The sequence below is a fragment of the Microtus pennsylvanicus genome, chromosome 4 (assembly GCF_037038515.1).
Source record: "Microtus pennsylvanicus isolate mMicPen1 chromosome 4, mMicPen1.hap1, whole genome shotgun sequence".
Lineage (NCBI taxonomy): Eukaryota > Metazoa > Chordata > Mammalia > Rodentia > Cricetidae > Microtus > Microtus pennsylvanicus.
In genome coordinates, this window is record NC_134582.1 from 84,748,990 (window position 1) to 84,775,658 (window position 26,669).

The window sequence follows — 26,669 nt, forward strand, 5'->3', positions numbered from 1 at the left end:
TCCAGCTTGCCTTTGCAGCGCTCCAAGTTCTGGCTTTTTCACCTCACCAGTCACCATTTATGCCTCCCAGTCCAGGGTAGCCATGTTTCTCCTGTTGTGATAGTCTTGGAAAATCTGTCAGTGTCCCAAGTAGCTCATGGATGCCATCTGGAAAAAGCCTCTACCCCCAGATATTTCTGGATCTTGTACTCTGAGATGAACCATTACCCAAGGGCTACACCCTAATTTCTTCAATAAGTAATGTTCAGCAACACTTTCAGCATTGTGTTCAGACAGCTCGTTCCCCCTCTCCCTCCCTCCCTTCCTTCCTTTCTTTCTTCTTTTCCCCTAAGACAGGGTTTCTCTGTGCAGCCCTGGCTTTCCCAAAACTCGCTCTGTAGACCAGGCTAGCCTCAAACTCACAGAGGTCTGCCTCCTATGTGCTGAGATTAAAGGCATACACTACCCTGTCTCAACAATGCATTTCCTAATTCTAGCAACCTGGACAGGCTGTGGAATTGCCTGCAAAGCCTCAATCCCCTAATCCTCTGCAAGAATCCCCTAAGTGGGAACCAAGTATTCAAATACCAGACACTTCAGAGCTGATTCGTAGCTCTAGGATATTCTACCAACAGAGAAGTAGAGGCTAAAGATCAGAATTTTTTTTTAAACTTATTCTTTTTTTTAAAAAGATTTATTTATTAGGTATACAGTATTTTTTTATGCGTGTGTGCCTGCAGGCCAGAAGAGGGCACCAGACCTCATTGCAGATGGTTGTGAGCCACCATGTGGTTGCTGGGAATTGAACTCAGGACCTTTGGAAGAGCAGGCAATGCTCTTAACCACTGAGCCATCTCTCCAGCCTGCTCTAGGATATTCTAAGCTCCTTATATTAGTGCATTTTGCACACACACACACACACACACATATATATATATATATATAGAGAGAGAGATCCCAAAGTAGGTGAATTTTATGAAAAAGAGAGATTCATTTAACTCCCTATTCTGGAGGTTCAAGGACATGACGTCAGCTCAGCCAGGTCTGGGGAGGACTGATGGTAAGTATGTACATGGGAGGAAGCAGTGGTTCTCAATTTTCCTAATTCTGCGACCCTTTAATACAGTTCCTCATGTTAGGATGACCCCCCCAACCATTAACTTATTTCATTGCGACTTCATAACTGTAATTTTCCTACTGTTATGAATTGTAATGTAAATATCTGATATGTGACCACTGTAAAAGGGTCATCTGAACAACAGTGCTATGACCTACAGGTTGAGAACCATTGGGAAGAGGTTACATCTGAAAACAGAGAGACTCGGGTCCCACAGTCTTTTCCCAGGAGACCTCCAGTGAGGTAAAGACCTCCCACCAGAATCTACCTCTTCAAGGTCCCACCCTTGTCACCTTTCTAAGGACTCGGTCTTTGATAAGTGAGGTTTTGAGGGAGTTACTAATTTCCACATCATAGCACCCCAGTTTCCACATCATAACATCCCAATTTCCACATCATAACATCCCAATTTCTACATCATAACATCCCAATTTCCACATCATAGCACCCCTTAAAACTCTCCTGGCACCCGGAGGCAGTGGCGCATGCCTTTAATCCCAGCACTCGGGAGGCAGAGACAGGCAGATCTCTGTGAGTTCGAGGCTAGCCTGGTCTACAAGAGCTAGTTCCAAGACAGGCTCCAAAGCAAACCAGAGAAACTCTGTCTTGAAGAAACAAAAACAAACAAATAAAAAAAAAAACCATCCTGGACCTCACTGAAGCCCCACACCTCACAAATCACAGCAGTGGCTTCATCTGCATTTGCAGGAAGACAGGAATCTGAGGACTCCATTCAATACTTTACACCTGTGTTAGCATTTGGTCCTTCTCAGTCTTGCTCCTTAATTGCTTTCCTAATAAATTCCTTGAGCATGAACCATATTGCAGGGTCTGCTCCTGGGAGGAGCAACAAGGTCCTCCTCTGTAAGTGGGAAAGGACAGAAGCTTTCCGGTGAGGCTCTGCAAGGACAGAGGACTCAGGCTCCCCTGACTCTCTGAGGTGGTTGCTTTGAGATGAGAAACTCTCTCCTAGAAATGGATGGGCTTGGGGGATATCAATAGTTTTCCAGTTGTCTTTTGGAGATAGGAGTTGCTTTTCCTTCAAAAGGAGCAATAATTTACATCTTTTGAATTTTGATAAAGAATGGAAAGCTGAGCTCCTTTTCGGGATGGAGATGCGTGAGGAAAGGAGCCATAGTGTTGGTGCAGGCTCACAAGATCCCAAGACTAAGCTTCCTGAAGGGTGGGTGTGGCCCTGGCGGTGGGGGGCGAGGGATTCCTCACTGAAGTGCTGTGAGCCTGGGTTCTGAGTGTCTAGAAAGTCTAACAGCTGGGCCCTGTTGGCCGTGGCTATGTGGGCAGGTCCCGTTTGTTGGAGGTCTGGTCCAATAGAAACAGATGTTCTAGTGTCTCTGCCTGAGGTGCAATCAGAGCTCAGCCTGGCCCCCTTGCCTGTTTGGAACTCAGTGACAGCTTCTTTCTTCTGGCTCCAAAATGATCTGAATGCATGGGTAGCTTACTGCTCCTGAGCCAATCCCTGGGACTGGAGGAAACTGGGTACTTGCTAGTCCCGCCCATGTCATGGATGCAGAGTGGGGAGCCCACTTCTTAGCATATTCTTGCCTTTCCCAGAATTCCGAGCTGCAGTGACACATTCCCAGCCTCCAGTGCTTCTCAGAGATGATTTGTGTTCCTGAGACCTGTTGGAACAGTCTCCTGTTGTCCTGTGTTTTGCCCCAGCTGGTCAGAGATGGCTGAGTCCAATCCCTGAACAGCAAACAGGGAAATTAAGCACAGAAGGAGCAAAGATGGCAGAGATTGTGGGTACCATCCTCAGAGACCTCTGGGAATGCGCCTACCCAGGGCAACTTCTGGGTATGTGTTCCCTACAGCCCAGCAGGAAGCGGTCTAGAAGTCCTCAGGATCCAAAGGCAGACAGATAGGTTGGGCAGTGATGCAGGGTTTCTGCAAGGCCACACCCTGTCCCACTGGTGGCTAAGAAACAGATTTACAGAGGATTGCTGGAGGCTGTGTTTGAGCTCCTACGTGGGAGCAGGCACCCAACTCAGACACTCCTGGGCTGGGCGGACCAAGGACACCTGGAATGTGTAGAATGTTGGTTGGGCTGCTGCTTTCCCAAAGCCTGCCCTGGTCTGCTGCCTCCCACCTTGTCTCACCCAGACCTGCCGCCCTGGCATCGGGACACCACAGCAACCAGTGGCGGAGCACTGGTCTGGGAGGAGGAACCTGTGGTGTGGGTGGATCCCCTCTCCTCTCAGTCTTCCGACTGACAGTGATGGATGAGCATGGGAGAAGCTTGGTGGGAGGACTGGCTGGCGATGCAAAGAGACAGGCTTAGACCACACCCATGGATATCTGGCCCCATCCACGCCCCTGAGGAACCCTGCAAGGAAGACAGTTCAAAGTAGCCACTGAAGGATTTGGCCGTGGAATCAGCACGCAGCACCCTCGTGACTGCCGGCCAGGCCCAGACTTTTCCCTGCCATACCCCTGAGACCTGTCTAGGGACAAAGCTGAGCATCTCCCTTCCCTGGACACCCAGTGCCTGGACTGGTTGCTAAAGGGTAACAAGAGACATCTTGGAGCAACTGGGGCTTAATGCCCAAACCCCATAGACCACACAAGTGGCAGGAAGAGTTGATGGCCAGCATGCCAGGAAACCTAGAATTTGGCAATTTAGGCTGTGGGCTAGCCCTATTGCCTCTGTAGGAGAGTGAGAGGCAGACACATTTGGAGCCTGGCCCACTGGATCCAAGCTCCTGTCTACCTAGGGTGTGGTCTTAGGGTATGGTGGCCTGTCTGGGACTCAGTTCCCCTGTCTCTACAGTGGAAGTTGGTATGAGCAAGAGCTGCCTCTGATGCCTTGGGAACCCTGGTTGAGTCAGGGGAGTTTAGACCTCCTCAATCCTCAGAAGCCTCTAATTTTTTGCCGTCTGCCACTGAGAAGTCCACAGACAAGCCATTCAGGGGCCACACTGAGCTTTTCCAAGCTGCCTGCAGTTATTTACTGAGCTCTCGCTGCATGCCAGGTCCTGCTCTGCAGCAGCATGCTATGTGTAAGCTTATGTATATGTGTGTTAAATATATGTGTGTGTTCATGTGGGTGTGCACATTTAAACATGCATGTGCACATGTGTGTGGCGGCCAGAGGTCACCATCAGGTGTCTTCATCAATCTCTCTCCACCTTATTTTTTGAGACAGAGTCCCTCACTGAACCCAGGTTCAGCGGAGTTCACCACTTTAGGTAGGCCTGCAGTCCAGTGAGTTCCAAGGATCTGTTGATGTCTGCCGTCCCCAGCACTGTGATTGCAGATGTCCTCAGTGCTCTGCCATACCTGGCTCTCGTGTGAGGTCTGGAGATTAGAACTTAGGTCCTCATACTTGCTGAGAGGACGCTTTACCCACTGAGCCATGCCAGCCCACTCTTGGTGCTCCAACTGCACATGGGGCAATAGAACAAACAAGAAAGCTAAGAGTCAAACAGGAAGGTGGGAGGCCTAGGCTAGACAAGATTAGGTCTCTCACAGGCGGCCATCTAAGGTCTCAGGAAGAGCCCTGCCAATGCCCCAGCACAGGCAGCAACAGGTGCAAAGGCCCTGAGGTGGCAGGAGGCCAGCCGTTTCTGCAGGCTGGTAGGTTGAGCCTGACTTGGGGTGGGGGAACGATAGTGTCATCAGGAGAAAACAAGTGTGGAAGTGTGACGGGGCCGGGAGCCGCAGGCAGTATCCAATACCTCTGATGTCCATGTGGCATCCAGTACTCCCACTCCCCTGTGAGACTGGCACTCAGGATGGGTGGCAGCAGTGCCTGGTACGTGAATGAATGGGTGACCAGGGAGTGAACCCCAGCTGGCCCTCTCACTGGGTGACTTCGGGCAGGTGTACTCCCTCTCTGCGCCTCAGTTTGCACCATGCAAGCTGAATTATGATTCTGACACCCGGCCCATCCTAGCCTGCTGCAAACTGACCTCTTTTCCTTGGGACGGTGAGGATGAAGCCGGTGCTCTGGGGGTAGTGGGGCTGGAGTGCCAGGTGAAGTGGTTGGTGGGCTGAATGCTGACACAGCAATTGGCTTTTGCCCTCCATGTGGGACCCTCCTCTCCATGGTTTTATAATATTTCCTCCAAGTGGAGCTGCAGATGGTTGTGAGCCCTTTGTTGGGAATCGAACTGGAATCCTCTGGGAGAGCAACATGACCTCTGAGCCGTCTCTCTCGCCCTTTTACACTATCTCCTATGCACACGGACATGGAAGCCTTTTTTGATGTTGTCCTGAACTGTCACCTTGATAGATTTATAATCTCCAAGAAGACAAGCATGTGCCTGCCTGTGAAGGTATTTCCAGAGAGAATTAACTCATCCTGAATGAGGATACCACTATTATCCCACAATTTGGGATCCAGGACTGAATTTAAAAAAAAAAAAAATCGAGCTGAGCAAGCAGCACTCATTGCTCGCTGTTGCCTGGCGATGGAGGTAATGTGACCAGAATGTGACCAGAATGTGACCAGCTGCCTCAAGCTCCTACTGCTCTGCCTTCCCTACCCTGAAGGACCACACCCTCTCACTGGGAGTCCCACCCCCCAGCCCCTTCCTTCCTTCAATTGCTTTTTCAGACCAAATGAAAAGGTAAATGATACAGAAAACTGGTACCAAGGAGTAGGGCTACTGCTGTGTTAAACCTGCCCATGTGGTTCTTGGGCCTTTGGAATGAGCTGGCAAGAGGAAAGTGAATGTCAGAACTCAGAGCTGCAAACTAGAGAGGCCTAGGATTCTCCATGTAAATAGAGCTTTCTGGTAGGAGTTCAGAGGACCAGAAAGAGGGGAGAAACTGAGAGGGCCTGGCTCATGAGGTTTTAGAGGAGATCAAGGACTCTCTGGGGAACTGGACTACACAGCCAGTGTGTGGTATTCTGGCCAAGGATCTGGCTGCTCTGTCGGTGTTCCAAAAGCTCGCGTGAGGCTGAATTCAAAGGTTATAGACCCATTTGTTTGATGGAGCTCACTGTTTGCTCTCCTAAGTCTACAGTAAAACAAAGCAGAAACTGGAGTAGAAAAATATTAAAAAGTGTGCAGCCTGGTGAGCAAAGGAGTGTGAGGGAGAGAGGGAGGCCGTGTTGGGAAAGCAGTTGTCATTGTTAAAGACAGTAACACCCTTAAAGAGAAACCTCAGCTCATCACTAGGACAACAGGGAAGAGCCCACCCATGGAAGGCTCCAGCTTGCAGACCACAAATCCGCAAATCCGTTTGAGAGGAGGGAGCCTGGCCTGTGAGTGCCACTGAGGTTTCCTGCTTGCAAACAATCACCTCGAGAGCGTTTCCTCTGATTAGGCCACCCTGGTACTCAAGCAGCCACAGCTGGGGTTGAAAGGAGCCAGACTACATCTGGAGCCGGAAGCAGAACTTAGTGTGGTGCTGGGCATGCAAGACACAAGGGTTTCAGCGTTTGGGAGGCTGGCACTGAAGTCCTAGAAGGCAGCTGAGGCCAGACAAGGTGTGATGTGGCCAGATACTCTTCAAATGAAGAGATGTGAAAGACTACCGTGTGAAGTCGTGAAGGTAGGGCCTAGATTGCAGACTGAGGCTGCCAGGACTGAGATGCCTCTTGAGGAGAGCTGCAGGTATGGGGTGGAAGGAAAGACAGGCTAGGTGGGCTGCAGGAAGCAGAAGTGGAGGGAGGGGATACCCAAAGCTGCTGGAGCCTAGATGATGCCATATGCTGGATCAAGATTTGGTGTTTATCTTGCCGGGTTACAGTTTTGCTTTGATTCAGTCTTACTTGGTGGCCTCTCTAATCCTGTTTTGAAGATTTGTTTTACGTGTGTGTGTGTGTGTGTGTGTGTTTTCACATGCATGCGGGTACCTACAGGGCCAAAAGGGCATCGGATCGCCTGGAGCTGATGTGACAGGCAAACTGTGAATCACTTGACGGGGTGCTGGAAACTGAACTGTGGTCCTCTGTAAGAGCAGAGACTGCTCTGAACAGCTGAGTCTCCTTTCCGTGCCCCAGGGCTCACTTCTGAACTGGGAGGACTTATTCTGTACCACTGCATATTAGAAGAATGTAACTTGTATTTTTTTTTTTTTTATTTCACAGGGCCTCACAGTTAAGAGACTGCCTGAGACTCAGCAGAAACTTTGTGCTTATTATACCTTGGGGAAAATTTGGAATTGGGAAGAGTTTGCAAATCCTTTATGAAAACGAGCAGGAGGTTCCGAGGGTGGAATACTGAGGTTTAAAAGCGATGCATTTGACAAGGGGTGGACTTGTGATGGTTGGTGTTGTCAACCTGGTAGGATTCAGAATACTAAGATGAAAACATTTGGGCTATGTCATTAGAGTGTTTCCAGAAAGGTTTAATTGAGAAGAGAAAACAGACCCTGCATGTGAACAGCAACATTCCCTGGCTTAGGGGCCTGGGATGAATAAAGAGGAGAAAGTGGGTGGAGCCCTGCTCTCTGACTGTGGATGGAATGCAGCCCACACTGCTGCTACCATGTTTTCCTCAGCATGACGAATTGTAGCCTCAAACTGCAAGCCAAATAAATCCTTTCTTCTGTAAGGTGCTCTTGTCTAATATCTTCTCGGGGCAACAAGGGGCCCCCAAACTGCAAGCTGACAAGTCCACACCCTGGGGGCAGGATACACAGAGGCATCCTCCTCAAGCTCTGCTTCTTCAGAGGATGGGCACTTGGCATCCTTGAAATGCAAAGGCCAGAACTTCTACGAGCAGGAGGAAGCAGCAGAGGATGGCAAGAGACTGAAGGCTTGTGTCTGTCTGGTGCATCTGCCATGCAGTGTGCCCAGCCAAGGAAGGTGCCTCCTTCCTTTGTTGTTCTGCCTGAGCCACCTTCACCACTGCCCCATCCAGAACTGGGTGACAAAGGACTTCACTGCCTTGAGTAGCCTCATTCCTCCCAGTGTGGAAGTGCTCTGTCTGCTTTGCTGTTTCAGCTCAGCATGGTGAGTCCAAGGCTGCTTGCAGCAATCCTCAGGCAGCCCATGCCCAGCCCAGCTGGCTCTTGCATAGACTCAGCTGGGTTCTGACCCTCGCCTGCACCCCTGTATTCTGCCCACCTCGCCTCTGCCCCTTACGTCTTCCATCTGCCCCTTCCACCTCACTTCTGCTCCAGCCCGCTTTACTTTTACCCTATCCTACCTTACCCGGGGCCCCATCTCACTTGAGGCCCCACCTCATCTGTGCTTCCCAATGCTACCTAGAACCAGCACCCATTATCCCCTTGCCCACCAGGTGGTTGCCCTTCTGCCTGCCCAGTCGTCTCCGCACAGGGCTGTAATAGATATAGGGCTGATACTAGAGGGCTGGAATCCTGAAGGACCAAAAACCCCGTCATTGTTCTCTGAATTTCCTGCTCCTCAAGAGGCAACACCCTGAGTCCCACGACCTTTGTCACATCCCCGCATCTTGACTGGCAGCACCCCCATCCTGACATATGGCTTAGCTGCTCACCCACTCCCTACAGCCTCTGGGATACAGAACCACTCTCCCAGACAAGTGTGTGGTCCATGCCATTTTGTCTCCTGCACCCATCATCCCTCTGCCAGTCACCTGCCTTGAGGGGAATTCTGTTAAGAGTGGATTTGAGGTCCCTAGGCTGACAGCCAGCATTTATTTATACTGACAAACATGGCACCTGCCCACAGAGAGACCAGTCTGAAATCCCATAAACCTGCCACACAGGGGTGAGGGCCTGCCTCCCCACAGTCTCTGAGTGTGGCTGTTTGGGAATGGTAGGATGAGAAGGCCCTTGCTCCTTCCCCTTCAAGGGCTCGGCAGAAACGGCAGATGAGCAATGCTTCAGGAGAGGATGGGGTGGAAGTGGAGCCCAGAGGAGTGGAGCCCAGGTCATGATCCAGCTCACACAGCGGATAGATGGACAAAAGTCAGGCCAGGTTACAGACATCTCTGCCTTTCCCAGAGTGACATCACACCAGGTTAGACATGCTCACCCCTGGGCAGTGCCCACCCGATCTCCTTGTGCCTTTTGAGGGCTGGTATTATCATCCAGTCCACTCAGATGACATGTGATAGTTGGTAGTGGCTGTTCTCCCCTGCTCTGACCACAATGCTGGGATGGGAGCCAGAAGCCCAACTCTTGTCTAAGACCTGTTGAGTGATCTTGGGCCCACTGCTACGCTTCTCTGGGCCATCAGTCCATCCTTGGTGGTCCCAGGAGTTCTTAATTGCTTCATGTGACATCTCATGTCACTCAAAAAGAACACAGGCTAACAGAATAGTGGAAAGGCCAGCAGGAGGCTCTGCTCATGGAGTGTCAGTGCTTGCTGAGGCTTGGGGCTGCGCGGCACCAGGTTTGTCCCCAGTTGTGTCCCCACAGGCAGCAGTGCCCAGAGCTTCCAGCCAACTCTGCCGCAGCTTTGCGGAGGGGGCGCTCAGCCACCAGGTCCGTGGACCCTGATGCAGCTTCCACACACATCCTGTCTCCAGCTCCTCCTCAGGGTCGGGCACCGTTATAGTACAGCCAGAGAGAGAGATGGAATGCAACAGTCTGCCAGCCTGCAGGAGAGACAGGGGGTCAGTGGGGCCTCCGGCTCATGCCAGTGGCCACACAAGCAGGTCACCATGCCCAGGCCCACATAGTGCGGCCGGTCACCAGGACAACTGCAGACAGGTTGCCCGACAGGCTTTCGGGTAGTTCCTGGGAGGAGCTTTCATCTGCTTCAGCAGACCTCCCCAGACCCATGGCTTCCCTCAGAACCCCTGTCCCAGGGTAGGTGAGGCAGGATAACTCTTATAACTTAGCAACGGGAGTTAAGAGTAGCCGGGCAAGGCTCAGAGTGCCCAGATGCATCTGCCCAAGATATATGAATGAACGAAGGGTGAGTACGTGTGGAGAGGAGGGTCCAGCCTCTGTGTCCTTTGACTATCCGGCTCCCACTCTGACATTACAGAGACCCGTCTTCCATGAGAGGGGAGCAGAGAGTTATGCCAGGCATTGGGAGAAGTGTGGGCCCAGGTTCTATGACTAGAGTGGTCCAAGTGGCCCAGACATGCTATGGGCACTTCAGGCTTGAGGATCTGCACTGTGGTAGCAGAGTACATCTCATAGTACATAGGCCTGGACATGAAGAGGGACAGGGACACATACCTGGCTGCCTTCCAGCAGGTCCAGCACCTGGGGATCTGACTCACGGATGTCTGCCCACACGTCACTCCAGGCTGTACCATTGTCGGACAGACGCAGGGTGCTGCAGAGCCGAGGATGCACAGATGGAGGCTTCTGGAGACAGAACAATAAATAGGGTTGGGGGTAGCCTCACCTGTAGTGATCTCTGTCACCTGAGGAGCCTGGGCTGGCCCAGGGCCCATGCTTGGAAGGAAATGACCACAGAGATATAGCTAAGGCCTGGATATAGGTTGAGGGCAACTTTATATGGGTCTAAGGGTCACTGGAGGTCAGTGGCAGGTCATGTGGTCTCAAGTAGTGTTTGGAGCTGGGCACTCTTGGGAGAATGAGACCATTCCAGGTTAAGACAATGAAGTATCAAGGGGAAGCCAGGTATGGTGCTATGTGTTTATAAACTCAATAGTAAGTACAAGAGTGTAGGTCACGAGGTGAAGGGACCACATACATTATACCTTCCACCTTCTACTCACCACACATACACACACACACTTTCCACATCACGTATGTGTACACACACACCTCATGTACTCCTCCTGTAGACCCTGCTTCCCTTTTGACATGTTGTAGTGCTATCACAGAAACAAGACTCCTGAGCCACATGAACATGATTCCAACACCTCCTGCTGGGAAATGGTTTTCCCAAGACTCAGTGCACCTTCCAAGGTCTTAGACCACATCCTCAGGACTCCCAGAATGCATCTCCAGATGGAGAGTGCAGAGTATAGGCATATCAGTAGATGGGGCCAGAGCCTCACCGTCAAGGCCACTGCAGCCTCAGTCCTTAACAGCCTTTTGTCCTTGACTTCCCAGATAGATTTACCATCCAGGAAGTTAGGAGCTTTGACAGTGGCTGACCCTAGCCTTCTTGGACCATCTCACACCATCTTTGGGAGGGAGACTGACATCTGAGAGAACTCCCAGGAGACCACACAGCACCAAATCAAGTGGGGACAAAGGAGAATGTGGTTTTCCTGGAAAACAGAGGCTTCCTTTTCAGAGATGTCCTGCTACTCCATAAAAGGGACTGGGTCTTTAAAGAAAGAAGGCTGGAAAAATAGCAGCCACATTCAGGAAGAAGAGGTGGTAATGGAGAGGAGCTGACACCCCCAAACCTAACCCTACCCCATCATTAACCACTATCATGCACACACACATCTGGGGTTCCGCCTGCCCCAAGCTGAAGGAGGGGCTCCATGAACCTCAATGCCTAGAATTAGGGGCAGTTTGATGCTGCACCTCCAGTCAGTCCAGAGGGGAGCTGACACCTTTCCATCTAACTCCTAGGTTACACGTGGTTCCCAGGCTCTAGACCTGACTAGTCCTGAGAAGTCTTCAGACACACACATGCTCCAAGTATCTTTCCCTGATTCCAGACCTGTGGGCCACATTGGGCTGTCCCCTTCATCTGTCCTGGCCCCAGGAACCAGGGACACCCACCTCTGCACTCTCTTTGAGCTCAGTGGGAGTCTCAGAATTAGGGTTCGCAGGGACCAAGGGCTCTTCCAGGAAACACTCTCGGCAGACACGGTTCTGCTTACTGTTCTCAGCCTTGAACTCTGAGCACTTTCGACAGATGACCTGCAAGAGAAGAATGCCCTTGACCATGCATGCATCCTGAGCAGATGAAGAGGAAAAACCTGTAGAGGGAGAGGAAGAGGCAAAGCTTGACCTGGGATACTGGAAGCCACATCTAAAGGCAGAGAATGACTTTAGTCGGACCTGCTTGCCTTACCAGGACCATCCAGAGTTCAGAAACCCTGTGTATAAGAAGAACATGGCCCACTCACATAAGAAGACCCAGGACACTACCATTAAGAAAATCAAAGCCATGGGGTATAGCTCAGTTGGTAAAGTGCTTCCTGTTCAAGCATGAGGACCTGAGTTCAGATCCCCAGGGTCCGTGTAGAAGCTGGGTGTAGTGACTTGGCTCTACAGTCCAAGTGCTGGGAAGACAGAGATGGACAGGTGATTTGAGCTCACTGGCCAGCCAGCCTAGGATCTTTCCTCATTTCAACTGCAGCCCAGGCCTGGGTAAAGCAGCCCTCACCCTCACACCTCTTCCATTCCTTTTTTTTTTTTTTGACGGGGTTTCTTTGCATGGCCCTGGCTGTCCCGGAAGTCACCTGTAGAGAACTCACAGATCTCTACTGCACAGCCCATTCCTCTCTTAATAGAAACCACAGATTCCAATTGTCTTCCAGGTGCTCCTACCTCAGTTGCAATCACTGCTAGGAACCTCCTGGTCTTGGTGACGTCTTTAAGCCCATGCACTTGGACTGGAGCCCCAGCCTGCAGGCTATTCTGTGCTCTCCAAATTCCTCTTGTACTCATCCATTCACCCATCCAGCCTCCTCTCCATCTATCATGCATTTACCACCCACTCATCAACCCCCATCCATATCTGTCTATCTATGCACTGAACAACCATCTACCATCTATCCATCAATCTACCATCCCATTGTTTAGATATTTATCTATGCACCATCCACTGTACACCCATCACCTGCCCATCCATCTATCAATCTATCTATCTATCTATCTATCTATCTATCTATCTATCTATCTATCTATCATCTATCTATCTACCATCTATCTATCAATCATCTATCTATCTGTCTGTCTATCTATGTATTTATCTATATCTATCTATCTATCTATCATCATCATCCATCCAAAAATTCATTTTTTATTCTTCCCTCTCCCCCACCCCAGCCAGCATGGTGCAATTTTATGAAAATGTGTAATCAGAGAACACCAGTCTTCACATCCTTTGAATGAATAGCTTCAAGTAAGTCTGGGTGAGACACAGCTCTCTCTCTCTCTCTCTCTCTCTCTCTCTCTCTCTCTCTCTCTCTTTCTCTCTCTCCCTCCTCACTTCAATCCCTCCCCCAGATGCAACTTGGATATCTAAGTCTAAACATACTTAAACCATTAGTTCCTTCTTCAAGGAAACTTTGAAGTAATGACTCAGTTGCTCATTCCCAGGAGCACGGACTTTGGGGTGGAGTGAGGAAGACTGGAGATGGTGTATTAGGGAGACACCAGTCAGTGGTGGCCCCTTATGGCATGATCCCATCAGACCTTGCTCACCATTGGCTCACTCCCACCATGACCAAGCCCTCCACTTTCTCCTGCCTCCTCAACACCTTACATAGGACAGCATTCTCACCTCTCTATTGCAGGACAGAAACGCTACATTTTACTCAACTGCCAGCTGGGGCAGTGAATCTCCAGGGCTAGCAGTATTCCAGCTGGAAGGAATGTTGTCATACATCAGAGCTGCCCAGAAACCAGCTTCTACAGCAGAGGGTCACACTCATATACATCTATATGTAGGGGACAGTGTGCTGGTTTAAAGGTGAAATGTCCCCCACAGGTTCATGTGAGAACACCGGGTATCTGGTACGGTTTTGGAAGATTGTAGAAAACACTGTTAGAGGAAGTAAGTCACTAGGGGTAGGACCTACTGTTTGATTGCCCACCCCCACTTCCTGTCCACTTCCTGCTTCCTGACTGCAGATACAACATGACCCAGATACTTCATACCCCTGAGTGCTATGCCTTCCCCGCAACAATGGATTGTGTACCCTAAGACTGTGAGCTACAATAAAGCCTTCTTCCGTTAAGTCGGTTTCCCTCAGGTATCACATGTCACAGAAATGAGAAAAGTAGCTAATACAGGATCTGGAGGAGGCAGCCTTGCAGGGCTGCCATGTGGCTCTCGGAGCCCCCCAGCTGTGCACATGACGACTCTCAAGAAGCACATGCCACCCACTAACAGTGGCTGCTGCCCACCTTTAGAATCTGTGAAGACTCTGTGAGCAGCAACCTGGCCTCCATCTAATCCACTCCCCCGCCCTTGCCCCATGCTCACCTCTCCACACAGCTTGCAGCGATGCCTCCGCTTGGTGATGGAGTTGAAGGTCTCACCACAGCTCTTACATCCAGGCTTCTCTTTGTCACGTCTTGTTTTAGAGGACAACTTTCTGGATTCGATCTACAAGAAGACGAGTGGCCATTGTCAGCTTCAGAGTGTGAGCACAAAATGACGCACTGTGGATCGGGGTGGGGGGTTAGCTAAGGATTCTGCAAGTGGCCATGCCCAGAGCAAAAGTGGCGTCTGCAGAAGGGAATAGGCAGAGCGAAAGCAGCTGCACCCTTCCCGGCTCCTATCCCAGGGACCACCCCAGTGCATCACACAACACACCATGCACTGCCCGAAGGAAGGTTCCAAGAGGTCAAGACAGCTTGGCTAGTGGCTTTGTTGGGTATGTCTGAGAAAAATACTCTGAGGCAAAGCAGAGGAAAGTGGTTTGGACAGGCACCTGCTGCCACAACCTTGAGTGTCCTTGACTGCAGCCCAGAGGGATCATGTGACCCCTAGATCCTCAGGGTCATCTGTGTTGAACGCTTGGGGACAGACACACCATAAACATACATGTGCCTCCACACGCCTGTGTGCCAGTCCTGCAGAAGCAGGTCACGTGAGGAAACCAAGCCATCTGAGGTTGTGCTCAGACTTGACCTCTTGCTGCGTCTCCCACAGCCACTGCCTTCTTCTGTCTTGTGAGTCCTTGCTCCAAGGACAAAGTTGAAAGCTGGCCTTGACTTCCTCCCTCTGCAGTGTACTTTGTTTTCAGGTCCACTGTCAAGCTTTGTGTCCAGTGGGTGGAGGGCAGGCACGCCAGACCTGACGTGAAAAACCCTCACTCCCAAGAGCTCTGAGTCTTTCTGCCTCCGGAAGTGTACCTTTCACCTAGTCTCAGGAGCCCCCAGCCCTACATAAGACTTTCCCATTGTGGGGTCCTCTCAGGACTGCCTAGACCAAGTCACAAAATGACCCAGCAGTCTACTCGGACACGGCTAAGAACACCAGGTCCTGTTGGAGGGGTTCCCACAGGAGGTCGCCTGGCTCAGCTGAAGCTAAGGCTGGTCCCTCTGTTCTTCTAATGGCAATTCTGGTCTGGAGCCTAATGGCAGGTACAGAATGGGGTCTTATGGAGAAAAGGCAGTTCCAGTATCATGGGAAAGCTGTTGACTTCTGGGTGATCAGGGACAATGCTTCTATGGCAGATAAGATGGGGCTGTGTATCTCTCACAGTAGGTCTGGAGCTCTGGAGGGGGCTTTCAGACTGTCAGTGTGTGTGTGTGTGTGTGTGTGTGTGTGTGTGTGTGTGTGTGTGTACTTCTGTTAAGGCAACTGGACTTTTAACAGAATGAGGAAGCCTTTGAATTCTGCAAGGGTGCTTGCAGAACTTCCTGGATGGGGTTTGGCTTTTCTTAGGAAAGAGGGCCTAACAGAAGCTGTGTGTCGGAAGGCACAGGGCACATGCCCAGTACACTGAAGGGATTTATTTTCCTGTCCAAAAAAGCCAAGAAGCAGTAAAAGTCTGGCACCCATGGTCGAAACCCTTTTGATTGAAAATGAAACCTTGCTTTTGAGCTTCTTGTAGGTTTCCTCTGTGGTTGACCCTATCATGCTGTTCAGTGCAGGTCCATAGACGCCTCAGAACCATCCTGAGCTCACCAAAATTTCAGCTCAGCTTGGCTCAGCTCAGCCCAGCCCAGTGCAGGAATCAAGGGAGAAGCCCATGGCCATACTCTACTGAGGTATCCGTTGTTTGTGGGCCTGTTTGTTGAGGAAGGGCTGGCCTCAGCTTGGTTTAGTGAGGAGAAAGGAACAAGGACATCAGAAAGTGAACACTGTGCTGCTGTGGCGTGAATGTTGTGAGCCTGTAAAAGACTCTGTCCTAGGTCAGAAGCAGGAAAAACAAGTGGGACAGACCAGGCACCAAGTATGGCCATGGTGTCCAGCAGGTGCAGTGACCATGTTGTGAGATCCAGGCAGGCCCTGGGTATGGTTTAAGGCCTTGACTCTGGGGCTCCCAGCTGTCCCTTCCCAATCAAAGGACATGGACAGCTAGCAAAAGCAGCCTGTATTTGGTACCCTAGAGCTTCCCCGTCTCGTTCTCAGAAGTCAGTAAGGCTGCAGTAAGCAAGACTCACCCGGGGCCTCAAACCAGAGCCAACTGTAGTTCCTTCCAGCTGTATCCCCCTAATCTTGGTTCTGACCCCCATGGAGCCCCAGCTGCGAGATGGCTCACTTGCAAGCCCCACTGCTAATGTCCTCAGGGCAGTCACAGGCACTACTGTCCCTATAAACAGTCTCTACCTCTACCCTGAACCTCTGCCTCCCTGCAACTCCTGGAGGCTGAGGGTTCCCTTTCCAGAGCCTGTGGGCTTAGCCTTAGGGACTGCACAAACAAAGAACTGGTGATTTCCTGGGCCTGGATGTCTCAGCCATCAGCTGGTCACCAGAAGTGGCTCCTTGAGCTGACCCCAGGGCCGAGGATGGGACAATGCAGGAACAGAGCCCATGGCATCATCAGGAAGATGGTCATGGACACCCATCCTGGCTGAAAGATGTGGGCCCGGCTTGGGAGAATTTCAGACTATGAGTTCATGAACTGCTGAGCCTGGCTTGGCCAGGTGACTGTGTGTCCCTCTGGAAGCTCAACTGTGGTGCAGCCACAGCCACATAACCACAAGCTTCAGGAAAGAGACTAACAGGATTGCAAGGCTCTGGGTAAGACCAACCTCATATCTATCTATCTATCTATCTATCTATCTATCTATCTATCTATCATCTATCTATCATCTATCTACATATATATATGAATTGTGTACATATATATTAGCAACTCAGAAGGTTGACACTAGGTTGGGTGTCATGAGAACGAGAAATATTTAACAGGAACCCTGAGACAAGCCATGGGGCTTCCTGGATGTAGGTAGAGCTGACAGTAGGTACAAACGCCTGGCGCCTGGCAGAGCCAGTGGGGACCAGAACATTGCCAGTAGGTGGCAGGAACAGGCAGACTAGAGCAGGAAGGCACTGGGGGTGTCTACATGTTTGTTTCCCCCTCGGCTGCATGCAACACATTTAGACTTCCTGACTTCCAGTTTCAACAGAGCTCATCCTTGGGGTTCCTGTCTTGTCTGTACTGGCCAGACTGCAGCAGCCTTTCAACAAGGGTCCCTTCTCTTGTCCCATTCCTTTTATTTCGGGGTTCGCCTTGCTCTTTCCTCAGAAGGCCTTATCATGTCTCAGCCCTCCCTCACCTCACAGCGCTCTCAAGGTTGCCTGACCAATGACCAGCATGAGCTTTTATCTGTGGGGCCTGGGAGAGCTGCGGTCACAAGGAGGGGAACAGCAACATTCAGGGCCACCCTGAGAGGCTTTGGCTGCACACTCTGCACTGGACTCATTGCCACACCGGCCCTCCTCTGTTCTCTATCCCAGGTGGCTCTGCCTACAGTCTGTCTCTCGCCTGTTTCAAGGCAGCTCACCCGACTGACCTGAGCCTACGTCTTTAGGGGAACAAACCCCAGCAGTTATAACCTAAGAAGGTCTTAGTCTCCGAGCTGCAGGGCCAAGTCACCAGCTGTTCTGAGCCCCATTCAGGGCTCCAGTGCAAGAAGATCCAGGCTATGTATGAGCAACTGAGAGATGGAGATGGAGACAGAGGAGAGAAACATAGAACAGACATGGAGAGACAGAGACTGTGAAAGAGAGACGTAAAGACAGAAGGAGAGACAAAGAGAAAGGGGGGGGGGTAAAGAGCAGGAACACTGGGAAGGGAAGAAGATGTGCAGGAGAAAACAGGAAACTGTACCCCTATGGTACTGTCAAAGGGCCCAGGGAGAAGAGCCCATGTCTGGGATGGGCTGGAGACATCTTACCAGATGGCGCCAGTCACTCCCCTAATGCAGTAGTCCACCAGGACCCAGCAAGCCGCTAGGCAGAATCATCACTGCAGGCTACAAGGGACGCTGTGCCCCAGAATTGCCCCTACTACTATTGTCACAGGTGTTTGTGAATGCCAAGCCCCAAAGTGATGCTCTGGCTTGGTTGCTGGTACTCGGTCCACAGCAAGCATGCATGCACCTCAGCCTATCACACATCCCCAATTAAAATAAGGACACCCCCCAGCTCCCCCTCCAGGATCAGTCCCTAGTAGATAGGCCCATGTGCCCAGTTTCCTGGCCCTGAGGACACAAAGGGTGAGAGATGAGGTGACCACGGCTTCCGGGAAACCTGCCTGGTATGAGGGACAAACATGTCCTTCACATTGCTGTCCTGGGGAGCTGGCACTTCTTTACTGCACATGTTATCAGGGTGAAATTTGCACACAGCAAGTTTATAAGCGCGCACACAGAGATCAGATGGCACGCATAGTTGTGCGATGTCTACAGACAGGCTCCCCATGGCCTCCACCTTTGGTACTTAGGTCACCAGTACCTTGCCTCAGGTGCAGCCTCACATCTGGACATTCAGGCCCAGAGAAGGCAATCCTCACCCTCCAGGATGCCTTGGTTTGACCCCAACCCCAGCACCTCCCATTCCTGCTAATCCATAGGTATCAATCACTCACCCCAGCAGGACCCCCATTACTGTCAGCTACCCCTGTAGTTTCCACGGAGCTGGCACTCGTGATCTGGAAGAGAAGAGAGACCAGTGTGAAGTGGTTCTCCAGTCACATGGCACGCCCCGTGTGGCAGAAGACATTTCCTCCACCTAATACCTCTGTGTATCGAGGAGTAGTGTGTGTGACAACTGGTCTAATAAAGGCTGGGACTCCAGGAGCCACACCACTCCCTGAACTGAAGGCACCTGGGTGTCAGCAGGTGAGGCTGACTTAGCCTACCCTAATCCTGATACTGAAAAAAGTCACACATTATAGAAGGATGAGGTGTCCCTGAGGATGCTCTCCCCATCCTTGTGGTCCGTGAACACTCTGCAGGCTTTCTAATGCTCCGGGCCCTGCTGACTAACAACAGCCTGCTCTGTACCCTTTGTCTCTAAGTCACTTGCCCTCAAGGAGCTCACAGGATCCTTCTAAGAATGCTAACCTTTCCTCAAAAATATATCCAGGGCCAGGTGGTGGTGCATGCCTTTAATCCCAGTACTCAGGAGGCAGAGGTTCGAGGCCAGCCTGGTCTACAGAGAGAATTCCAGGACAGGCTCCAAAACTACACAGAGAAAACCCCGTCTCGAAAAACAAAGCTAAACAAAATCCCAGGAAAAATGGGAGCAGATTTGATGCAAATAATAAGGAAAAGGCAGACCCTCTGAGGACAGGAGACAAGTCAGCTGGAGGTGGGTATAGACTGAGGAGTTAGGAGGGGCCAGGTGTTCCCTCCAGATGTACCTAGTGCACGTGAGCAAAGCAGTCCATGAAGGTGGGGGGGGAGTGTGTGTGGTGGGGAGGGGTGCACATCACTGTCCCAGAGGACTTCTCTCCAGGAGTTTTTGCTGCACCCTCTGGTGCAGCCTCTAAGGCTGCCCTCCCACAGGGCAGAAATCATCTTCCACATCCAGTCTGCTCTCTGATTCTGGGGAAACCCCAACGTGAGGGATGGATGCCCATCCCCAGTCCCTGCCTCAGTCGCCTCTTCTTATTGTACCCTTGGGGCCACTCCACAAGGGATGGGGAACCATATACTCCTGGTACTACTGGCAGAAGGGTTGGAGCTGATACCTCAGGGGTGCAGGAGAGTTTGGGGAAAAAAACATAAGCACAAAAAGGCATCCACTTGCTGTTCCAAGTGGAGTGGAAGAGGGGCACCGTGACCTGAGAATATTTGTACCACTGCAGTGACCTGGGGGTATCACTGAGCTTCAGAGGCTCAGTTCTAGGAAGAAGATAAGGTTCTTTGTTGCTCGTGGCTATCTTGATGATGAAATAGCACCTCCACACAAATGCTAACGTGCAAGGCAGCAGGCCCAGCCGGTTGCAGTGCTCCGCAGCATAGGGCAAGCAGAGAAATGTAAGTTCAAGCTGTCTGCATAACACCCCTAGGCCTCTCTCCCTGGCCTAGAGTTGACTTCCCACTTCCCTTTGACGACAGGCTGCTGACTCACAGGCTGGTCTGGAGACAGGCCGGGCTCTTCATCCTGGCTACAGGCACTGCTGAAGGCCCTGAAGGTCTCGCTCTTCTGTTTATGCTTCTCCACGGTGGCCTGAATAACCTGGACACACAGCAAAGCCACAGGGCTGTCAGGAATGACCCTGAGAGCTCATGGTCCAGGTGCTCCAGAAAGCACCCTTGGTCATCTATGTTATCCTCATCGATGACTCATGCCTTGGAGCCAATATGACCAAAGAGACTGGCTCCAGAAAGACATACCTAGCCCGAGGCCCCTCCTGGCCTTGGTTTCTTACTTGTGGAGAAGGGGCTCAAACGAGTAAATGAAAGGCTTATGGTACCTGAAAGCGTAGAGAGAGGCACCCCATGGCCACTTCCTCCCTTCGGCACGAGGACAGGCAGTACTAGCATTAGGGAAGAGTACCTAGGCCATGTGGTCCAACATGAAATGGCCATATTACAGTAACATGAGGATGTAAGGCAGACATGGTGATGCATGTCTGAAATCTTAGCCTTCAGAATCCCAAAGCAGGAGGCTTGAGGGTTTGAGGCCAGTGTCATTCCCTTAACAAAACCTATCCCCAAAACACAAGAGCTGACGATTGTAGCTAGCAGCCGAGCCCTTGCCGAGCAGGCCCCAGGTTCTAGCTTTTATCCACAGGAGGGAGAGACAGAGAGAGAACAAACTTGAGAAGCTTCACCTGAATCCATTCTTTCTTCTCTTCTTCTGTCCTACGAACACAAAACCAGTATTTTATCAGTCCATCCACAGGTACCCACTGCATGCCTACTTAGCCACTCGCTGTCTTATGACTGCAACTCAAGGCTGGAAGGGTAGTTTCAGTGTTCAGGACACATGTGGGCCCCTGGGGCTAGTTCACCTTGTAGACCAACAGCACCCTGGACCCTAGCAGGTGATTACCAAGTTCCCCTGTCATAGGTGAAATGGGACTGGATGTCTGACACACAGCCAGCGAGAGCTCAAGCTTGGCCTTGGGGGACAGCGTGACAGGCAGAGCAGGCACACCACATGCTGACCAGTAGTTCCCCCTCAGAGTCACATCTCACAGAGGCAGCAACGTGTGCACAAAAGCCCAAGTATGGGACTCTGTTCTTGTCACAGTTTGCAGAAATGAGACTCGGACTGTCAACAAGGGGCCCTGTTGATGATTTTTTAAAAAATATCATTACAGTTTACTTAAAAGTTTTTGTGTATATGCACGGGTGTTAGTGCCACCTATAGAGGCTTAGGGGACAACTTGCAGGCGTTGGCTTTTTCCTTCTACCATGCAGGTCCCACCATGAAGGATGAGACTCAAGTCATCAGGCTTGGCAGTGGTGTTTCTACCCACTAAGCCATCTCCCTGGTGCCAGTTGATAATACTGACAGGGTTTGTGCTATTCTGGGAAAATATGTGAGATTATCAGATGATCTTTACACATTAACTGAAAAAAGCAAGATGAAGAACTGGTGTCCTGGCCAGCGTTCTGTCAAACTGACTAGGAAGAGGACCGTCAGGGGAGAGAATGTCTCCATCAGATGTCCTGTAGGCAAGTCTTGGGGCATTTTTTTTTAATGACTGATGTGAGAGGATCCAGTATACCGTGGGTGGTACCGCCCCTCTGCAGATGGCCCTGGGGTCATAAAAGCAAGCGGGGTGAGCAAGCCATGGGGAGCAAGCTGGTAAGCAGGTTCCTCTATTTCAGTTCCTGCGCTGACTTCCTTCAGTGGTGGATATGACCTGAGAGTGTGAGTGGAATAAACCCTTTTCTCCAGAAATTGATCTCAATCATAGTGTTTTATCACAGCAATAGAAACTCTAACCAAGGGGCTAGAGAGACGATGTGGCTCAGTGGTTAAGAACACTAGCTACTCTTCCAGAGGATCACAGTTCAATTCCCAGTATCCACGTGGCAGCTCACAACTGTAACTCAAAGGTCTGACACCCTCACACAGACATGCATATAGGCAAAATGCCAATACACACAAAATAAAAATAAGTAAATCTTAAAAAAAAAAAGAAACCCTAAAACCCTAACCAAGACACATGCTATTTGTTATAGCCACCCTTGAGTGTGTCTGTGTGTGTTTGTGTGTGTACATGTGTTCATGTGTGTAGAGGCCAGAGGTCAGTATTGTGTGTCTTCCTCAATCACCATCCACCCTACTTTTTGATACAGGATGTCTTACTGAACTTGGAGCTCATTAATCCACTAGGGTGGCTAAAGAGCAAGCCTGTCTCCATCGTCACAGGACTGGGATTACTGACACACACTGCTGTGTCTGAATGTAGGTCCTCATGCCATGTGGCATGCACTTTATCCACTGAGACAGCGTTCCATCTTTAATTTAAAAATGCAGACACATGGGGCTGGAGAGATGGCTCAGAGGTTAAGAGCATTGCCTGCTCTTCCAAAGGTCCTGAGTTCAATTCCCAGCAACCACATGGTGGCTCACAACCATCTGTAATGGGGTCTGGTGCCCTCTTCTGGCCTTCAGGCATACACACAGACAGAATATTGTATACATAATAAATAAATAAATAATAAAAAAACAAAAAAATGCAGACATGCTGGGCAGTGGTGGTGCACACTTTTAATCCCAGCACTTGGGAGGCAGAGGCAGGCAGATCTCTGTGAGTTTGAGGCCAGCCTGGTCTACAAGAGCTAGTTCCAGGACAGGCTCCAAAGCTACTGAGAAACCATGTTTCAAAAAACAAAAACAAAAAAAAAAAATGCAGACACACACATACACACAGATGCATGTGCACACATGCATACACAGATGTGCAGAATTTTCTAGATGATTACTTAAGAGATGGTTAGTATCATAGTAACACAGGCCTAGAATTAAAAGGCTTAATTCTTAATTGTTGTTGGTAAGCATCCTTAGTGAAGTGTTGAACTACAAGCGAATAAGAACATATTGAAAAGTTATCTCCTTCAATAACAAGCCATCTGCTACAATCTCAGGCCAAAGGTGTTCGTGCAGCTGCAGATTGCTAGCGCCATACCGAGTCTGAAGCTCCAGGGACCTTTTTCTTCCTGTTATGATGAATGTGCGTGCTGCATTTGGTTTTGCAATATCTTGCACCTGCAGGAAGAAGAACACAGAACAGAGCAAATGAAGGCGAGCTGCCACTTTAGCTGTTCCTTAACCCAGACCCATAGTCTCTGAATCAGAGGTTTTTCTTTCATTTGTTTTTCCTGTGGAAGAGTCAAGGTGACTCCAGGGGCTCTCAGATCTATAAGGTGGGAATACTGAGGCTCAGGGGAAGGGCAGGTCACTGGTCTTGCCCACCCAGAGCTGGGCAAGTCTCTGTGTTAGCCAGCAGCTTGGCAAATGTACCTGTCCATCAGGACTCCTTGAGCCATTGTCCCCCGGCAGCCCTGGCCAAGTCTTTCCCCTCCGGCACAGCTGCTCCTCCATGGGAGGGATAAAAAGTCTTGGAAGATCCTTGACTATGTCCCTCAGATGGTGCTGGAGCCCACATGGACAGGTGCATTATGGGTTTACAAGAGTGCACCCAGACAGAGTGAATGGAGTAGTGTTGTTTCCTTGGGGGCTCTCAGATTTCACCCTCTTCCATCAGCACAAAACCACAGAGCACAGTTTCTCCCGGCAGCTCTCGCTGGTCCCTGTAAGAGTCCCTGACCTTGGTCAGCTGGTTAGGGATCACAGAGATGCAGACCTGGGCCCAGCCAGAAACCTCCGGGCTTTCTCACTGCATGTTGAAAAATGATATTAACGTATAAAAGCCATTTTTAAAGACTTATTTATATGTGTGGGTCTGTGTGCTGTTATGTACACAAGTTCAGGTGCCCGAGGAGGCCAGAGGGAGAAACTGAATCCCCTGGAGCTAGAGTTAGAGGCAGTTGTGAGCCACTCAGTTCGGGTGCTAGGAATGAAGTTGGGTCTTCTGAAAGAGCAGCAGGAGATCTTGACTACTGAGTCATTTCTCCAGCCCAGGACTGATTTCTCATAGAGCAACATGGCAAAAGTGGATTCTTCTAACTATGGAAGAAGCAATTTTTTTCTTCTCTAGCAAGTCATTGCTTGTAATTATTTCTTAACCTGGATTCAATGGAATTTCTATGGAGTGGGCAGTTGTTTAATCAAATCTTTGCCTTTTCAGATACTTAGAGTCATTTAATTAGAAAATATTTCTGGAGCAATTATTATTTGGAGCAGTAGACTGCCCACCCAAGGCTAGTCTACCAAGACCAAGATGCTGGCTCGGAAACCCCTGAGTCACACAAGTGGTCATCAAAGCCCAGCATTCCCATCCCTGTTTTTGCCCCTTCCAGGGCAAAAGCGGGGAAAGAGGGACCCACCCACCTGGAGATCAGAGATGTCCATTTTCTCCCGTACACTGAACTTCTGGCCCATGAGCCTTAGTTTGGGTACACAGTAGAGCATCACATTGTTGAACTGCAAGAAAGATGCCATGGGGAGAGGCAGTCACAGGGAGCCCCATATAAGCTTTCTTTAATGTCTTAAAGTAATATATATATATATATATATATATATATATATAGTAAGTTATACATCTATTTATTTAAAGATTCACACATGCCTTTAAGCACAACATTCAAAAGGCAGCTCCTGAGCCTATAACAGACAGCAATGGCCCCACTAAATTCCAGAGACTAACAAACAAAAAGCCCAATTTTAGGAAAGTGTTACTTCTTTTGGAGTGACTGGCCACTGAGGGCCCATAAATCCCCACACAATACAGGCTACGGCCAATGCTCCTGGTTACCCTCCAGAACTTGATGGCTCTCCTGCTGAAAACGCCACATACTTAAGTCACAGAACATGGGGAAATCAAGTAGTACTGACCTGGAGGCTTCATTTCTATAAATAGCTTCTATAGCACAGAAAGATGCCACGCACTTTACCAGAGGAGCCAGAGGTGAACCCTGTGAGCTACAATAACAACTGGTCTGGCAAGACATGCCCACTTGTGCAATAGTGGCAGGAATGTCATGGGAGGAACCAATCACTTTCTGGTTGGATTTAAGGCCCATCCCATAAGTTGAAACCCATATCTAGTATTATTAGCCAATAACCTGTGGCTAGATAGGTCACAGGCCTTAAGCTGAAAAAGAAAAAATTTCAAAGGTACAGCTACTTATTCAATAATAGATGAAGGACTATGGGTGCGAGGCAGTGGGATAGGGTGCTTGCCTAGCAAATGTAAGGCCTTGGGAAGAAGAAAGAAGAAAGAAGAGGAGGAGGAAAGAGAAGAGGAAGCAGAGGTAGGGGAAGAGAAACAGCTATAGAAAAATGGAAAAAAGAATCGTGTCTCTTCCTGTACATCAGGTACTCGAGGGAAGCCCTCACTATAATTCCTTCCTGTCTTTTCCCCTCCCTATAAACCAGAATTAGGTTCTGGGGACAGTTGGGATCTTGATGTTTGGCTACAATTTCTTTTATTTCTGGTTTCTGGAGACTCTTTAATTGTAACAGAGGTAGATCAAAGAAAACAGAAATGCTGGCTATAAGGGACATCAATACTAGATGCTCATGGAAACCAGGGCAGAGTCATTGACAAGAGACAGCCCAGCCAACTATCGGGGAGGCCATGGAAGAACCTCCTCCTTGGGCTTCTGAGTCTTGCTAGTACTGCCCAGCGTCTGAGAAGGCAGATGGGGAGTTCTGTGGCTGGGATAGCAGCCTGGCTCACCAAGAAGAGGTGTCGGTCCTGAGCAGTGCCGTTCTTGGCTGACAGTTTCTGGATGTTGCCCTCCTTGATCAGCTCATTGGCTGGGTTGACGATGTCCTCTTCCCCACCCAGCTGCTCATACACCTCCAGGAGCTTGTGCATTTTCTCCTGCAAGGGGACAGGAAGTTCTGGCAGCTGCAAGGTCGCACAAGCTGCTTTGGACCCAGAGGTGAGCAGAGCCATGCTCTGCAACTGTCACCCAGAGTCCGACGCAGCAATGAAATGACCACTTGTGAGAAGGGAAAGAAACACAGGGTGACGTTTGAGCCGAATAATAAAGGTGACTAGAAAACCAACATTCGGAGAATCACAAACCTCTGCAAGCTCTACGAGGTGAGTGGCATTGTTATCCCGAGTTACAGACAAGGAAACTGAGGCATGTAGGGATCAGCTGAATAGCCATGACCCAGACTGGGCCAATCCACATATCGCATTCCCCAGGCCCGGTTGGGGTGACATGATGCACAATGATACATTGGGGACAAGGTTAACAGTTCATGGCCCCTACACAAAGTAGAATGGAGCCGCGGTGTCCTGTCCTGGGATTTGCAGAAATTACAAGTGTACCTAGAGTGGGTAGGTCAGGCTGGCCCTTTATGTTTCTAGTATGGATCCCAGAGATGCTAGTGGACCAAACAACACAGGATGCATGGGACCCTGGAGGGCAGGGAAGAACCCATGGCCTTGCAGGAGCAGGCAGGTACGTAGAGGAGTAGTACATATAGGTGTAGTCATGGCGTGTCCTGGCTTGTATTGGGAAAGTGGGTGTGGTAGAAAGAATATAA

General features: G+C 50.2%; 1 protein-coding gene across 4 annotated transcripts in view; it reads right to left on the reverse strand.

Annotated features, from left to right (window-relative positions):
- Positions 1 to 7,393: 7,393 nt before the first annotated feature.
- The window catches only part of Fgd3 (FYVE, RhoGEF and PH domain containing 3), a 56,971-nt gene continuing 37,695 nt past the window's right edge, over positions 7,394 to 26,669 (reverse strand). For all 4 annotated transcript variants that reach the window (XM_075969720.1, XM_075969719.1, XM_075969721.1 and 1 more), the window contains exons 9-18: positions 25,846 to 25,992; positions 24,495 to 24,587; positions 23,170 to 23,249; positions 20,857 to 20,887; positions 20,151 to 20,258; positions 18,661 to 18,723; positions 14,100 to 14,222; positions 11,663 to 11,803; positions 10,187 to 10,318; positions 7,394 to 9,594 (exon numbers count right to left, since the gene is read on the reverse strand). In XM_075969720.1, the coding sequence (XP_075825835.1) occupies positions 9,343 to 9,594; positions 10,187 to 10,318; positions 11,663 to 11,803; positions 14,100 to 14,222; positions 18,661 to 18,723; positions 20,151 to 20,258; positions 20,857 to 20,887; positions 23,170 to 23,249; positions 24,495 to 24,587; positions 25,846 to 25,992 (1,170 nt within the window). In that variant the 3' untranslated portion in view covers positions 7,394 to 9,342. The remainder of the gene's footprint in view (positions 9,595 to 10,186; positions 10,319 to 11,662; positions 11,804 to 14,099; positions 14,223 to 18,660; positions 18,724 to 20,150; positions 20,259 to 20,856; positions 20,888 to 23,169; positions 23,250 to 24,494; positions 24,588 to 25,845; positions 25,993 to 26,669) is intronic.